Below are 18045 nucleotides of genomic sequence, written 5' to 3' on the forward strand. Positions count from 1 at the left end.
AATAAAGATGTTGTGATGTTTATAAGAGATCTGGTTGAGACAGCAGCAGACAGCCATCCGCCTACATCGGCTTTAAGCAAGGACTGAGTGAGCTGGGACTGAGCTGCTGTTGGATTCAATGAGAAGCAGATGTGAAGTGAAGCCCAAATATTTATCTGAGAACATTCACATGTGCACATCTGACCCTTTTTAAAAACATACTCATCACCGGAGCACATTGAAATAAAGGCTCAGTTCACTTGAGACGTCTCTGGTTGACTCTGATTCTTCTCTTTGTTTGCGGGGTCGGTGATTTAAAGGAGGTTCAGGTCTGAATGTGTCTGTGAGTCTGAATATCACCGTCACATCGATTATGAATGAAGCCCACATTCTCCAGCAGCTTGGCTCTAAATAGAGACTTTTAAATAGACAACTCTTTCTATTAATAGAGAGTTGTGCTCCATCTTGACTCTGGTGGAACTCCTCCTCAACATGAGCTGCTGCTTATTTTTAGATGCTTTGAGTGTGATTTCTCTCATGGGATCAGATCCTCAGGAACACGTCCGTCACATGCTTTTCTCTCAACGTTAGTTTGTCAGAAAACGTCTGACAAGAATCAAGAAGCACAAAGTTCATGAACACTAGTCGTGTTATTGTTTATAAATAAACTAATACGCAGCGTTGTCTCTTAGCTCGGTCAAATATTACATAAATGTTCATGTTTATAATTCTGATGGATTTATCAGCACGGATCAGGAAACACAGAACAGAGAGTTCCTGAAGTGAATGAGCACGTATTCTGCTTTATTTTAATGTTCATATTATCCTGCAGTCTAGATATAAAGACTCTATTTTCATGTGGAAGAACAAATATAGATGAAGATGAAGATTTGATTGTGTAACATGTATACGTTCAGACGCCCACCTCAACACATCTACACTCAAGCACCTCAACACTTATATTACACGTCTTTATATCTTTTAGTTTGATTTTACTTCTTATTATTGACTTTTTAATTCTCACCTTTTAGCATTTGCTCAAGAATATGCAACCCTGCACTTCACTGCACATAATCAATAATAATATGACAAAATCAAACCTTTGAATCTGAAATCGTATTCACACAATGCATCTCGTATTACAAGAGAATAAATAAAGTATTGAAATCAACAGTATTGAAATCCTTTGTCAACAGCTGTGTTGGTCGTTGGCAGAAGTGACGTTTCATCACCACGGATCATGTGATGTGTCGCTGTCCAACAGAGCCAACGAGTACGAGCCAATCAGAGGCAGAGGAGCTCATGTCTCCATCAATAAGGGTTAGGACGTGGCCTCCACCAGAAGGCCACGTCCTAACCCAAACCTAACCCTAACCCCCTATCCCTAACCCCCTAACCCCATAACCCCCTAACCCTCTAACCCCCTAACCCTCTAACCCTCTAACCCTCTAACAAAACGCATTATGTGTCTAACCCTCTAACCCTCTAACCCCCTAACCCTAACCCTCTAACTCCCTAACCCTCTAACCCTAACCCTCTAACCCTCTAACCCCCTAACCCTCTAACCCTCTAACCCCCTAACCCTAACCCCCTAACCCTCTAACCCCCTAACCCTCTAACCCCCTAACCCTAACCCTAACCCTCTAACCCCCTAACCCCATAACCCTCCAACCCCCTAACCCCCTAACCCTCTAACCCTAACCCTCTAACCCCCTAACCCCATAACCCTCCAACCCCCTAACCCCCTAACCCTAACCCTAACCCTAACCCTAACCCAAACCTAACCCTAACCCTAACCCCCTAACCCTAACCCTCTAACCCCCTAACCCCATAACCCTCCAACCCCCTAACCCCCTAACCCTAACCCTAACCCTAACCCTAACCCAAACCTAACCCTAACCCTAACCCCCTATCCCTAACCCTCTAACCCCCTAACCCCATAACCCTCTAACCCCCTAACCCCATAACCCTCCAACCCCCTAACCCCCTAACCCTAACCCTAACCCTAACCCTAACCCAAACCTAACCCTAACCCCCTAACCCTCTAACAAAACGCATTATGTGTCTAACCCTCTAACCCTCTAACCCCCTAACCCTAACCCTCTAATCCCCTAACCCCCTAACCCTAACCCTCTAACCCTAACCCTCTAACCCTCTAACTCCCTAACCCTCTAACCCTAACCCTCTAACCCCCTAACCCTAACCCCCTAACCCTCTAACCCCCTAACCCTAACCCCTAACCCTCTAACCCTCTAACCCTAACCCTCTAACCCTCTAACCCCCTAACCCTAACCCCCTAACCCTCTAACCCCCTAACCCTCTAACCCCCTAACCCTCTAACCCTCTAACCCTAACCCCCTAACCCTCTAACCCCCTAACCCTCTAATCCCCTAACCCCCTAACCCTCTAACCCTCTAACCCTCTAACCCTCTAACCCTAACCCCCTAACCCTCTAACCCCCTAACCCTCTAACCCTAACCCCCTAACCCTCTAACCCTCTAACCCTCTAACCCTAACCCCCTAACCCTCTAACCCTCTAACCCCCTAACCCTCTAACCCTCTAACCCTCTAACCCTAACCCCCTAACCCTCTAACCCTCTAACCCTCTAACCCTAACCCCCTAACCCCCTAACCCCCTAACCCTCTAACCCTCTAACCCTAACCCCCTAACCCTCTAACCCCCTAACCCTCTAATCCCCTAACCCCCTAACCCCCTAACCCTCTAACCCCCTAACCCTCTAACCCCCTAACCCTCTAACCCTCTAACCCTAACCCCCTAACCCTCTAACCCCCTAACCCTCTAATCCCCTAACCCCCTAACCCCCTAACCCTCTAACCCTCTAACCCTAACAGGAGAAGCTGTGGCAAATATTAAAAGTTGTCATCTTGTGATGCAGTGAGGAAGATGGACGAGTGATTCTTCCCTTCAGGTCATGTCGGCACTGAGTGAAGTGTATCTGTGCAGAACAGCTCCCATTAACATTGTGACCCTTTTATTTAGTGACCTCATGTTGATACAGTCCTGATGTGTTACAACATCACATATTGATTGATGAAGGCTTTCATTATTCTAATATTGCTATCATTAATATATTTTGATCTCATGTGATCTCATGTGATCTCATGTGATCTCATGTGATCTCATCTGAACTCATGTGATCTCTTGTGATCTCATGTGATCTCATCTGCTCTCATCTGATCTCATGTGATCTCATCTGATCTCATGTGATCTCATGTGAACTCATGTGATCTCATGTGATCTCATCTGATCTCATGTGATCTCATGTGATCTCATCTGAACTCATGTGATCTCATCTGATCTCATGTGATCTCATCTGAACTCATGTGATCTCATGTGATCTCATCTGAACTCATCTGATCTCATGTGATCTCATCTGAACTCATCTGATCTCATGTGATCTCATCTAGAGGTCTTTTAAGGAAGCCCTTCAGTACACAGAGACCTTTTCAACGCTCTGTTTCTGAGTCCACCTTAACACACAGACAGTCCTCTCTTGGATCCGTCCCATGAGCAGCCGATGACACATCAGCGCTGGCTACAAAACATCTGGACAAGAAGAGACGAGTAGGCTTTCAAAGTGAGGCAGCTGTGAGGAGGAGCAGCAGACCGACTGACTCCTTTTCCAACATGAATCCTGCTCTGCTGGCGTTGGCAGCGTCTTTGCTCGCCACGGCGGCGGCTCAGTCTCACGACCACCAGGACATGTCCTGGGTCAACGGCTACCGCCAGAGCTTCAACTTCCAGTGTCCCCACGGAGAGGTCCTCGTGGCCACCAGGAGCTACTTCAGCGAGACGGACGGCTCGGACCGCCTGTGGTCGTTTGAGTGCCAGCCCACTCCGGAGGGTCTCGGGGAGCCCAGTGACTGCTGGTGGGACGACATCAACCGAGCTGGGATGGAGTGGTGGGTCTGCATTTATAGAATTATGTATTTAAATTTATGTTCGTTATTCAAGAATCCGAACAAGTTGGTTTTCAGTAGTTTGGAAGGACGTGAAGCTTGTGGCACAAAATAACTGTTTATGAACTGCAAGCATTATATGACGACAGTAAATACGTTTACGTGTAATCAAATATTATTATTATTATTATTATATAGAATAATAGTGGAATATTTGGTGCATGAAGACCATAAATGCCGATCAGAGTCAGATCTCAGTCCACGACGCAGCTGTTCAGCAGCTGTTCATCCGATAAACATTTCAACAGACTGATCCATGTGAAGACCACGTCATAGGAACATCTTGGGCCCATCCGTCCCAACAGGACGTCAACAGGACGAAGAACAGATCAAAGACTTGAATAAAGCCTGATCCACTACGTGATGTGGTTTTACGTCCTCTGACCAACAACAGGTTGTTCAAGATCACTAGCAGACAACAAAGGACCTCAAGACTCTGATGAGCTTAAAGACAGAGACAGCAACCAGAGGATATCTGTGGTCCTCTAAAGACCAGAGGACAGATGTGGTCCTCTAAAGACCAGAGGACAGATGTGGTCCTCTAAAGACCAGAGGACAGATGTGGTCCTCTAAAGACCAGAGGACAGATGTGGTCCTCTAAAGACCAGAGGATATCTGTGGTCCTTCAAAGACTGCCCACGCATGTCCTGAGCTTTCTAGCTGGTTTCCTGCTAGTAGCTTAGAGGAGAGGAGAGATGAGGAGAGATGAGGAGAGATGAGGAGAGGAGAGAGGAGAGAGGAGAGAGGAGGAGAGGAGGAGAGGAGAGAGGAGGAGAGGAGAGAGGAGGAGAGGAGAGAGGAGGAGAGGAGAGAGGAGGAGAGGAGAGGAGAGAGGAGGAGAGATGAGGAGAGGAGAGAGGAGAGAGGAGAGAGGAGAGAGGAGGAGAGGAGAGAGGAGGAGAGGAGAGAGGAGGAGAGGAGAGAGGAGAGAGGAGAGAGGAGGAGAGGAGAGATGAAACATGTCAATAGTTTAATATAAACAGAACGTAGAGCCTCCATCATCTTGTGGACACGTGGAACATGTTGGATTTATAGATTCCATTGTCAAAGAAATTGAACTTGCGATTTTTTATTTTTCTGCTTTATGTGATCATAAGTGTTATTCTCACTAAAGACATGTTGTAGTTCTCTCTGCTTCTAGTCATGATGGTTCTATAGAGCAGCAGGACAGAGAGAAGCAACACCCTGAACACTGCTCTGGGCTTCAGAGGGTTCATGTTGAATGAAATGTTCTGTATGACAGAATGCTTCAACACTTTCCACATGTTCATCTTTTAGTCATTTCATTGACGTTGAATTCTCTATTGTCCTTCAGAGGAACAAAGCAGGTCCTCCTGCATGAATCACACTGACGGTTCCTGGAACACGACTTCCTCCAGTGACTCTTCACAGAGATCCGGCCAGCAGCCCTCAGGACGTCACATCGTGGGGTCTGGACCACGTGCGGCAGCATTTTGCGGGACGTTTTATTTGGATCACGTCATTCACACAAACAAGACACAGACAAACAGACAATTCAACCGAAATCCACTGCGCAATACAACATGTTGCACAGACGCTGGTACGCTTTGATGTGATGGAAGCAGCCGGATGAGGCAGCAGCCTGCTTCACCTCGCTGCGTCTGTGTTTGTGCTCTTTAGATTGATTTGGAGTCCAGTGATTCAAAGGCAAACCTGCGTCTCATTATCAGAGCTGTCTGTTTGAGTTACACCCTGCAGGGAGACGACCCGCCGGCTGCATGGCCGCCGGCGGGTCGCTGTTTCCATGACAACCGTCACATGTTGTTGTGGTGACAGTGAAGTCTGTGGGCCATAAACAAAGTAACCCTGTCAACAAACCACCGTCCACCTGAAAGCAGAGAGATGCACTTCCTCCCTCTGAAGACTTTTATCTCCTCAACCTTTTGAAAGCAGAGAAAGGAATGTCGGTAAGAGGACAGAGCGGAGATCTTCTGTCGGGAATGTAAATGTCTCTCGTTTGTCTTTCTGCAGGAGTTCAACGTGCACGCGTAACGGCCTGGTGGCCGGCGTCCAGAGCAAGTACTTTGAGTCGGTCCTGGACCGGGAATGGCAGTTCTACTGCTGCTACTACAAACGCCGATGCCCCTACTCCTGCATGTACGTCCTCACACGGCTTTCTTCAAGGAGTTCGTCATTTTGGGAAACAAAATGTTCTTTTGTCTTTCTTCTTCGATAAGTTAAGAATTAGATGAGGAGATTGATACCACTCTCGTATCTGTCGTTCAATATGAAACAGAAGACGGTTATCTCAGGAGGCAACCTCCGCTTCTTTAAAGTTCTTCAGAGCTTCACGTGTTAAAGCTGCATTCTCTCTAGTGTCCACCAGGGGGCGACTCCTCTGGTTGTATAGAAGTCTATAGAAAATGACTCTACTTCTCTCTTGATTTATTCCCTCAGTAAACATTGTAAACATGAGTTTATGTCTCAATCTCTAGTTTCAAGTCGTCTTCAATACAGCATGATGTTCATTTAGTACATTATGGTCCATTTAGAGTCACACAGACCATAAAGCAGGGGATGCTTTAGGGCGGGGCTACACGCTGATTGACAGGTCTCTACGTCACTGCTCCTCAGTCCATATATGGTCACTTCCTGTTCACTGGTTGCAAAAAAACAACAAGATGGAAACAGCGAACTCTGAGCTTCAAAACGGCAGTCCACAAAACCATGACAACACGTCTACCTATATACAGTCTATGCATTAGCTTAGCTTAGCATATAGTCTTGAAGTAAGGAAGTTATCAAAATCTGCAGCTCACAGATTGAAACAAAAGAGATGTACTTTTAGTTTGGACATAAAGTGTAAACTCAATTTAATTTATTGTCTCAGAGGCTTAAAACAATTCGGATTTTGTGAAAAATTATCATACGTGAGTGAATCATAACCACGAGAAAAAATAGGCGTAAAAGTAAAATTAGATCAAAACACGACACAATATATTGATCAGCTAACCGTCGCCTGCTGTATTTTCATATTTACAGATTTGATATATTTTCTTCTAAATCTCTGCCGGAAAGCTAACCAGTATATTTCCCCAAAAAAGTCTGAACAATATCTTTTCAAAGCTTCAATCATTAACTCGTCGTTGCCCTCCGCAGGAAGACGAGCGACATTCCCGAACACTTCAGAGAGGAGGCGGAGCTTGTGGTTCCTTCTTATGGATACTTCATCCGAGGAGCTCAGACCACCTTCAGCGGAGTGTTAAGGTTCATCTCTCAACATCTCTTCCTTTCATAATGTCTGAATCCCACAAAGCAGCGGTTTGGATCCAGAGAAAAGATCTTCGGACCAGAATTCGTTGGCAGAACAAACTGACTGACGTGTTGTCTTGTGCTTTGTTTCAGAGATCGGCAGTGGAAGTACATCCTGTGCAGAATGACGGACTTTGACTGTGAATTTGAAAATTTATAGACTTGTAATCATCTTTATTTCCAACCCATAAACAGTTTGAACTCATATTTACTCTCACGTTGAAACAAAAAACACAATAGGTACGCTTCAGGTAACCTTTAGTTCAGCACGCAGCATGGCTGCTCGTATCAGTCTTCAGCAGACACAGGAGAGGCTCTCCGTTTAAATGGATTCTCTTCGGCCTCATGTGAAAGTGGTTCTCCAACGTGGACCATCATGAAAGTTTGAATCCACAGGAAGTTGGTCTGCTTTTGACTTTACATCTAATTCCATCTAAACTGTACTAACTCATGTAACTATACTGTGTGAAGTAGGATTAAAACGTCCTGTTGACTACTGTGTGAGGTCATTGATGTAATGTGAAGTGAACTGAAAAACAACAGCAGAAACCTTCGTGTATGTGTGTGTGTGTGTGTGGGGGGGGGGGGGGTATAATCTCTTTGTGGGAGAGAAAGCCTTCTGAAAACACAAAGAGGATGAAGTCAGCCATGACGGTATCAACAGCTCAACTCCACACCGCTTCATATTTCCACAACACGAGGCTCTGACATCAGGGATCAACTACGGTGGCCCGGAGAGCTCAATGCACTGCGGATTCAAATAGACACGACACACACAGAAGAAGAAGAAAGATCTCCACCAACCGGACGACACAAACATCGACGTGACGACAAAAATGACAAACGCTGCAAGACGCTGTTTCCAGAGGACACAAAGCAACGATGCACACGGCTGGGACAACAGTTGTTGTTGTTGTTGTTGTTTGTGACGTTATTAAAGTCGTCATTGATCGGATGATTCTGATCTTATAATAATTAGCTAAAAGGCTACGCTAGGCTAGCAGCAGATATCTGCAATATTGTCTGAATCAATTCATCGCATTGTTAGAACAAACAAAAAGAAGGTGGCCATCGACTTTAATATCTAAACTCAAACAACAACAACAAGTCATCCCAGCTGCGTGCATCACTTTTAAGTGTCCTCTGGAAACACATTTTTGGGCAAGTTGGAGATCGATACTCTCATATATCTAGCAGTTAGCAAGTTAGCTTAGCATAAAGACTCAAAACTGTGGGAAACTGCTAGCCTGGCTGTGTCTGAAGGTTACAAAATAAAATCACTTCTAAAGGTAACTCATGAACAAGTTTTTATCTTTTTTATTACATCTGTATAAACAGTTTGGACAGAGCTAGGCTAGCTGCTTCCCACTGCTCTGTCTTTATGCTAAGCTAAGCTAACCGCCTGCTGGCCCTAGCTTCATATGAAACAGACGGACTGGTGTCAATCTTCTCTAAATTTCAGCAAGAAAGTAATTGAGTATGTTTCCTAAAATGTTTAACGATTTCTTGAAAGAACTTCTACAAGTCTGTCTAAACTGAGCTCTCTTCCAAACTTAAGGTCTGCTTACTTTCAACACAGCACATGAACTTTATAGTATGAACCTTTTAACACTTATAGAATGAACCTTTCAACACTTATAGTACGAACCTTTTAACACTTATAGAATGAACCTTTCAACACTTATAGTATGAACCTTTCAACACTTATAGTATGAACCTTTTAACACTTATAGAATGAACCTTTTAACACTTATAGAATGAACCTTTTAACACTTATAGTATGAACCTTTCAACACTTATAGTGTGAACCTTTCAACACTTATAGTGTGAACCTTTCAACACTTATAGAATGAACCTTTTAACACTTATAGAATGAACCTTTTAACACTGATAGTATGAACCTTTTAACACTTATAGAATGAACCTTTTAACACTTATAGAATGAACCTTTTAACACTTATAGAATGAACCTTTTAACACTTATAGTATGAACCTTTCAACACTGATAGAATGAACCTTTCAACACTTATAGAATGAACCTTTTAACACTTATAGTATGAACCTTTCAACACTTATAGTATGAACCTTTCAACACTTATAGAATGAACCTTTTAACACTTATAGAATGAACCTTTTAACACTTATAGTGTGAACCTTTTAACACTTATAGTATGAACCTTTTAACACTTATAGAATGAACCTTTTAACACTTATAGAATGAACCTTTTAACACTTATAGTGTGAACCTTTCAACACTTATAGTATGAACCTTTTAACACTTATAGTGTGAACCTTTTAACACTTATAGTATGAACCTTTTAACACTTATAGTGTGAACCTTTTAACACTTATAGAATGAACCTTTCAACACTTATAGTATGAACCTTTCAACACTTATAGTGTGAACCTTTTAACACTTATAGTATGAACCTTTCAACACTTATAGAATGAACCTTTTAACACTTATAGTGTGAACCTTTTAACACTTATAGTGTGAACCTTTTAACACTTATAGTGTGAACCTTTTAACACTTATAGTATGAACCTTTTAACACTTATAGTATGAACCTTTTAACACTTATAGTGTGAACCTTTTAACACTTATAGTGTGAACCTTTTAACACTTATAGTGTGAACCTTTCAACACTTATATAATGAACCTTTTAACACTTATAGTGTGAACCTTTTAACACTTATAGTATGAACCTTTTAACACTTATAGAATGAACCTTTCAACACTTATATAATGAACCTTTTAACACTTATAGTGTGAACCTTTTAACACTTATAGTATGAACCTTTTAACACTTATAGTATGAACCTTTTAACACTTATAGTATGAACCTTTTAACACTTATATAATGAACCTTTTAACACTTATAGTGTGAACCTTTTAACACTTATAGTGTGAACCTTTCAACACTTATAGTATGAACCTTTTAACACTTATAGAATGAACCTTTTAACACTTATAGTATGAACCTTTTAACACTTTAATTTAAGGTCACTAAAGATGAGAAGTTCTAAAAGTGATATGAATTAAATCATCAACAGATTCTGAGCTGATCTGAACAAACTGATTCTCCGATGAAGCTCATGTGAAATTGGTTGAAGGTTCCTTGAACTTTCAGGTTTTTACAACGTGTGTCACATCTAGAATGTGACTTACAGACAAATAAAGTGGTCGGCAGACATCTTCTCCACCAGCTCGACTCTCCACGGCGACGTTAGACTCGTTTGGGACTTAATGGAGTGAGCTGAGCGAAGGTCGGCCCGGCCGGCTGCTCTCCGTCTGTAAAACAGGAGACGCTGGGCCGGGGCCAGTAGCTCTCAGTGCTGTTTGTTTGTTTATGGCAGCTGCCGGCCCCCGGGGCACGGGGCCAAACACCGCAGAGAGAGACAGCTGTCCCCCAGAGCCAGAGGACGGTGGCGGGACACACGCCGGCAGAGGAAACTCTCGCCCTCAAGAGAGTCCCCGTCCCTGTGGAGGACGTCGATCTGGTGGCCCCAGGGTCCTACGTTCCCTCAGATCGACGTCCTCGTTAGAGAGACATTTTAAAGGTTTTTTCATACAGTTCTAAATGTGCATTGGTTGTTTCTCTGGGTCAAACATTACGACAAGACAGATGACATCTACGACAGCTGACCGGAGTTTAACCATTCAAACTGCATTTCATGTCACAGAAAGAGTCAAAATGACCACGACGGGTCCAACAAACGGCGGTCTGTGAGCCGGCAGAGCGCTCATTCCTCATGTGGGACGAGACGTTAACGTGGACTTAGTTGTCATGTAACTTACTTACTTCAGTGACGACACTAATGTAGTTATTTTAACCTAAATGATGAACTTTTCCTGAACCTAACTCAGTAATTTTGTTGCTTAAACCCAAGTGAGTGATTTCCTGTAAAGACAGAAGTTTATTTTGAAAATACTCAATTATTGTGAGAAGCAGAAATTGACACGTGTTGCTGAACTTTCAAAGGACTTTCTAGCTTTCTTTAGATCTCATGAGATCTGTTGCATGAGGGCGTGTTGGGGGGGGGGGGGGGGTCACCATGGGAGCCAATAGAAAGTCAATCAGGACCTTTTGTTGTGGTGAACACATGAAGTCTGGAGGTCGAGGAGGATGAACCTTCACCCAGAAGACAAAAGCTGTTTGTGTTCAAACTAAAAGTTAATGCTGAGTTATTTTAAGTTACGTATCAACGTGAGTTATTGTTTCCCAACACTAGTGACCTGCTCTAAACTGAACCAGCTGCTTAACGGTCGCGTCAGTTCACTTTGAGACCTCGTTGATTTAAAAGCTCTTTTGTTTTGAGCTCTAAAGCTCTACAAGCAGAAGTCCTCTGTGGGGGAGACGTTCTCCCGCTCTCCCTCCTTCCTCCCTCCATCACCTTTTATTCCAGCTGGGTGAGAAACAATCCTTTCAAAACATGATTCACATTAGAGTTCACAGGTCACAGAGCTGCTCACTGTCATCTCTTCTGGATCGGAGTCATCCAACATAGAGTTAAGAGCTAAGTTTACATTTATGACAACAGTGCAGCAGAGAGAAGAGGATTGAACCTGTGATGAAAACCTGCTGCTGTTTTCAGCACGAGATTTAAATCTTATAAATACGTATTTGATGAAAACAGACACGTCACAAATCTTCAAATCTGGTGTTAATAATGAAGATGATGATACATTTATCCTCATTTTATTCATAGTATCAGATGGCCTGACTTTGACCTGGTGATGGTGAAAGAAACAAAGGGGTCATCAAAGTTATGTAGAAACATCTTGAGGAGGAGGAGGATCATCAAAGTTATGTAGAAACATCTTGAGGAGGAGGATCATCAAAGTTATGTAGAAACATCTTGAGGAGGAGGAGGATCATCAAAGTTATGGAGAAACATCTTGAGGAGGAGGAGGATCATCAAAGTTATGTGGAAACATCTTGAGGAGGAGCATCATCAAAGTTATGTAGAAACATCTTGAGGAGGAGCATCATCAAAGTTATGTAGAAACATCTTGAGGAGGAGCATCAAAGTTATGTAGAAACATCTTGAGGAGGAGCATCATCAAAGTTATGTAGAAACATCTTGAGGAGGAGCATCAAAGTTATGTAGAAACATCTTGAGGAGGAGCATCATCAAAGTTATGTAGAAACATCTTGAGGAGGAGGAGGATCATCAAAGTTATGTAGAAACATCTTGAGGAGGAGGATCATCAAAGTTATGTGGAAACATCTTGAGGAGGAGCATCAAAGTTATGTAGAAACATCTTGAGGAGGAGCATCATCAAAGTTATGTGGAAACATCTTGAGGAGGAGCATCAAAGTTATGTAGAAACATCTTGAGGAGGAGCATCATCAAAGTTATGTGGAAACATCTTGAGGAGGAGCATCAAAGTTATGTGGAAACATCTTGAGGAGGAGCATCAAAGTTATGGAGAAACATCTTGAGAAGGAGGATCATCAAAGTTATGGAGAAACATCTTGAGGAGGAGCATCAAAGTTATGTAGAAACATCTTGAGGAGGAGCATCAAAGTTATGGAGAAACATCTTGAGAAGGAGGATCATCAAAGTTATGTAGAAACATCTTGAGGAGGAGCATCAAAGTTATGGAGAAACATCTTGAGAAGGAGGATCATCAAAGTTATGGAGAAACATCTTGAGGAGGAGCATCAAAGTTATGTAGAAACATCTTGAGGAGGAGCATCATCAAAGTTATGTGGAAACATCTTGAGGAGGAGGAGCATCAAAGTTATGGAGAAACATCTTGAGGAGGAGCATCATCAAAGTTATGTAGAAACATCTTGAGGAGGAGCATCATCAAAGTTATGGAGAAACATCTTGAGGAGGAGCATCATCAAAGTTATGTAGAAACATCTTGAGGAGGAGCATCAAAGTTATGTAGAAACATCTTGAGGAGGAGGAGGAGCATCAAAGTTATGTAGAAACATCTTGAGGAGGAGCATCATCAAAGTTATGTGGAAACATCTTGAGGAGGAGGATCATCAAAGTTATGGAGAAACATCTTGAGGAGGAGCATCATCAAAGTTATGTAGAAACATCTTGAGGAGGAGCATCATCAAAGTTATGTAGAAACATCTTGAGGAGGAGCATCAAAGTTATGTAGAAACATCTTGAGGAGGAGCATCATCAAAGTTATGTGGAAACATCTTGAGGAGGAGGATCATCAAAGTTATGGAGAAACATCTTGAGGAGGAGCATCATCAAAGTTATGTAGAAACATCTTGAGGAGGAGGAGGATCATCAAAGTTATGTAGAAACATCTTGAGGAGGAGGAGGATCATCAAAGTTATGTAGAAACATCTTGAGGAGGAGGATCATCAAAGTTATGGAGAAACATCTTGAGGAGGAGCATCATCAAAGTTATGTGGAAACATCTTGAGGAGGAGGAGGATCATCAAAGTTATATAGAAACATCTTGAGGAGGAGGATCATCAAAGTTATGGAGAAACATCTTGAGGAGGAGCATCATCAAAGTTATGTGGAAACATCTTGAGGAGGAGCATCAAAGTTATGTAGAAACATCTTGAGGAGGAGCATCATCAAAGTTATGGAGAAACATCTTGAGGAGGATCATCAAAGTTATGTAGAAACATCTTGAGGAGGAGCATCAAAGTTATGGAGAAACATCTTGAGAAGGAGGATCATCAAAGTTATGGAGAAACATCTTGAGGAGGAGCATCAAAGTTATGTAGAAACATCTTGAGGAGGAGCATCATCAAAGTTATGGAGAAACATCTTGAGGAGGATCATCAAAGTTATGTAGAAACATCTTGAGGAGGAGCATCAAAGTTATGGAGAAACATCTTGAGAAGGAGGATCATCAAAGTTATGTAGAAACATCTTGAGGAGGAGCATCAAAGTTATGTAGAAACATCTTGAGGAGGAGCATCATCAAAGTTATGTAGAAACATCTTGAGGAGGAGCATCAAAGTTATGTAGAAACATCTTGAGGAGGAGCATCATCAAAGTTATGTGGAAACATCTTGAGGAGGAGGATCATCAAAGTTATGTAGAAACATCTTGAGGAGGAGCATCATCAAAGTTATGGAGAAACATCTTGAGGAGGAGCATCATCAAAGTTATGTAGAAACATCTTGAGGAGGAGCATCAAAGTTATGTAGAAACATCTTGAGGAGGAGCATCATCAAAGTTATGGAGAAACATCTTGAGGAGGAGCATCATCAAAGTTATGTAGAAACATCTTGAGGAGCAGCATCATCAAAGTTATGGAGAAACATCTTGAGGAGGATCATCAAAGTTATGGAGAAACATCTTGAGGAGGATCATCAAAGTTATGGAGAAACATCTTGAGGAGGAGCATCAAAGTTATGGAGAAACATCTTGAGGAGGAGCATCATCAAAGTTATGTAGAAACATCTTGAGGAGGAGCATCATCAAAGTTATGGAGAAACATCTTGAGGAGGAGCATCATCAAAGTTATGTAGAAACATCTTGAGGAGCAGCATCATCAAAGTTATGGAGAAACATCTTGAGGAGGATCATCAAAGTTATGGAGAAACATCTTGAGGAGGATCATCAAAGTTATGGAGAAACATCTTGAGGAGGAGCATCATCAAAGTTATGGAGAAACATCTTGAGGAGGAGCATCATCAAAGTTATGTAGAAACATCTTGAGGAGGAGCATCAAAGTTATGTAGAAACATCTTGAGGAGGAGCATCATCAAAGTTATGGAGAAACATCTTGAGGAGGAGCATCATCAAAGTTATGTAGAAACATCTTGAGGAGCAGCATCATCAAAGTTATGGAGAAACATCTTGAGGAGGATCATCAAAGTTATGGAGAAACATCTTGAGGAGGATCATCAAAGTTATGTAGAAACATCTTGAGGAGGAGCATCAAAGTTATGGAGAAACATCTTGAGGAGGAGGTGGATCATCAAAGTCCTCAATATTTAATATTATGTCACAAGCTCTGACTGTTGCATCGTCACACGGATGCATTTAGTTTGTGTGTCAAACCACGAAAAATGACCCTAATTGACTTAACATTGTTTCCGTCCTGAGCGACAAAAAAACAACAACAGACATATTCGTGTCCACGTGAACGAAACCTCGTTCCGGAAGAAAAAATTGCGTCACTTTTTTCCCGCTGCACACAAAAGACAGCAAATAAAACGGTGTGTAAAGAAGCGGTGAGATAAGGAAAAGTACAGAGCAGAACCAGAACGCCTCTTTAACGGAGCAGCACTCATCTGTGAAACATGTCATGTTTCTGTACGTGGGTTTGATGCCGCAGTTCATCAGCTGACTCAAATATCAGGCCGCTGCCTTCATCAAGACAATCGTCCTCATTGTTAGAGCTCCAGAACCAGCTGGTTCAGGGTGAATGAATTCAGATCTCCTCGTGTTTCTGTACCAAGACCTTGAGTGTAGTATAGTATAGTTTAGATAGTATAGTATATATAGTATAGTTTGTATAGTATAGTATATATCGTATAGTTATATAGTATAGTTATATAGTATAGTATATATAGTATAGTATATATAGTATAGTATAGTTATATAGTATAGTTTATATAGTATAGTATATATATTATAGTATATATGGTATAGTATAGTTTGTATAGTATAGTATATATAGTATAGTATATATAGTATAGTATGTTATAGAGTATAGTTTATATAGTATAGTATTATAGTATATATAGTATAGTATATATAGTATAGTATGTTATAGAGTATAGTTTATATAGTATAGTATTATAGTATATATAGTATAGTATATATAGTATATATAGTATAGTATATATAGTATAGTATGTTATAGAGTATAGTTTATATAGTATAGTATTATAGTATATATAGTATAGTATAGTTATATAGTATAGTATAGTTATATAGTATAGTATATATAGTATAGTATGTTATAGAGTATAGTTTATATAGTATAGTATTATAGTATATATAGTATAGTATATATAGTATAGTATGTACAGTATAGTACAGTATATATAGTATAGTATAGTTTATATAGTATAGTATGTATAGTATAGTATATATAGTATAGTATAGTATATATAGTATAGTATATATAGTATAGTATATATAGTATAGTATAGTTTATATAGTATAGTATGTATAGTATAGTATGTTATAGAGTCTAGTTTATATAGTATAGTATTATAGTATATATAGTATAGTATAGTTATATAGTATAGTATAGTTATATAGTATAGTATATATAGTATAGTATATATAGTATAGTATAGTACATATAGTATAGTATATATAGTATATATAGTATAGTATAGTATATATAGTATAGTATATATAGTATAGTATATATAGTATATATAGTATAGTATATATACTATATATACTATACTATATAGTATATATAGTATATATAGTATAGTATATATAGTATATATAGTATAGTATATATAGTACAGTATAGTATATATAGTATAGTATATATAGTATAGTATATATAGTATAGTATAGTATATATAGTATAGTATATATAGTATAGTATAGTACATATAGTATAGTATATATAGTATATATAGTATAGTATATATAGTATAGTATAGTACATATAGTATAGTATATATAGTATAGTATAGTATATATAGTATAGTATATATAGTATAGTATAGTACATATAGTATAGTATATATAGTATATATAGTATAGTATAGTATATATAGTATAGTATATATAGTATAGTATATATAGTATAGTTTGTATAGTATAGTATAGTTATATAGTATAGTAATATAGTATCGTATCTATAGTATAGTTTGTATAGTATAGTATATATAGTATAGTATATATAGTATAGTATATACAGTATAGTACAGTATATATAGTATAGTATAGTTATATAGTATAGTTTATATAGTATAGTATGTATAGTATAGTATATATAGTATAGTATAGTACATATAGTATAGTATATATAGTATATATAGTATAGTATATATAGTATAGTATATATAGTATATATAGTATACTATATATAGTATATATAGTACAGTATAGTATATATAGTATAGTATATATAGTATAGTATATATAGTATAGTATAGTACATATAGTATAGTATATATAGTATATATAGTATAGTATATATAGTATAGTATATATAGTATATATAGTATACTATATATAGTATATATAGTATAGTATATATAGTACAGTATAGTATATATAGTATAGTATATATAGTATAGTATATATAGTATAGTATAGTACATATAGTATAGTATATATAGTATATATAGTATAGTATAGTATATATAGTATAGTATATATAGTATAGTATAGTACATATAGTATAGTATATATAGTATATATAGTATAGTATAGTATATATAGTATAGTATATATAGTATAGTATAGTACATATAGTATAGTATATATAGTATATATAGTATAGTATAGTATATATAGTATAGTATATGTAGTATAGTTTGTATCGTATAGTATATATGTTATAGTATAGTTATATAGTATCGTAATATAGTATAGTATATGTAGTATAGTTTGTATCGTATAGTATATATGTTATAGTATAGTTATATAGTATCGTAATATAGTATAGTATATGTAGTATAGTTTGTATCGTATAGTATATATGTTATAGTATAGTTATATAGTATCGTAATATAGTATAGTATATGTAGTATAGTTTGTATAGTATAGTCGTGTCACGATCAGGCTTGTCTTCTGTGTCTTTGTGTAGCTCCTCCCTCCTCACTCTACCTGTCAGTCACTCCCTCAGTACAACCTAACCTGCTTCACCTGCCGCTGACCACTAGTCACACT

The 18045-nt window shown here is 39.3% G+C and overlaps 1 protein-coding gene across 1 annotated transcript; it reads left to right on the forward strand.

Moving 5' to 3' along the window:
- The first annotated feature begins 3551 nt into the window (after nucleotides 1-3551).
- Nucleotides 3552-7726, forward strand: dpt (dermatopontin). Its single transcript, XM_079267444.1, has 4 exons — nucleotides 3552-3903; nucleotides 5953-6078; nucleotides 7081-7188; nucleotides 7327-7726. Exons 1-4 carry the CDS (start codon nucleotides 3629-3631, stop codon nucleotides 7391-7393), a joined length of 576 nt encoding a protein of 191 aa, XP_079123570.1. The 5' UTR covers nucleotides 3552-3628; the 3' UTR covers nucleotides 7394-7726.
- The last annotated feature ends 10319 nt before the right edge of the window (nucleotides 7727-18045 follow it).

This window comes from Melanostigma gelatinosum, assembly GCF_949748355.1.
Source record: "Melanostigma gelatinosum genome assembly, chromosome: 4".
NCBI lineage: Eukaryota > Metazoa > Chordata > Actinopteri > Perciformes > Zoarcidae > Melanostigma > Melanostigma gelatinosum.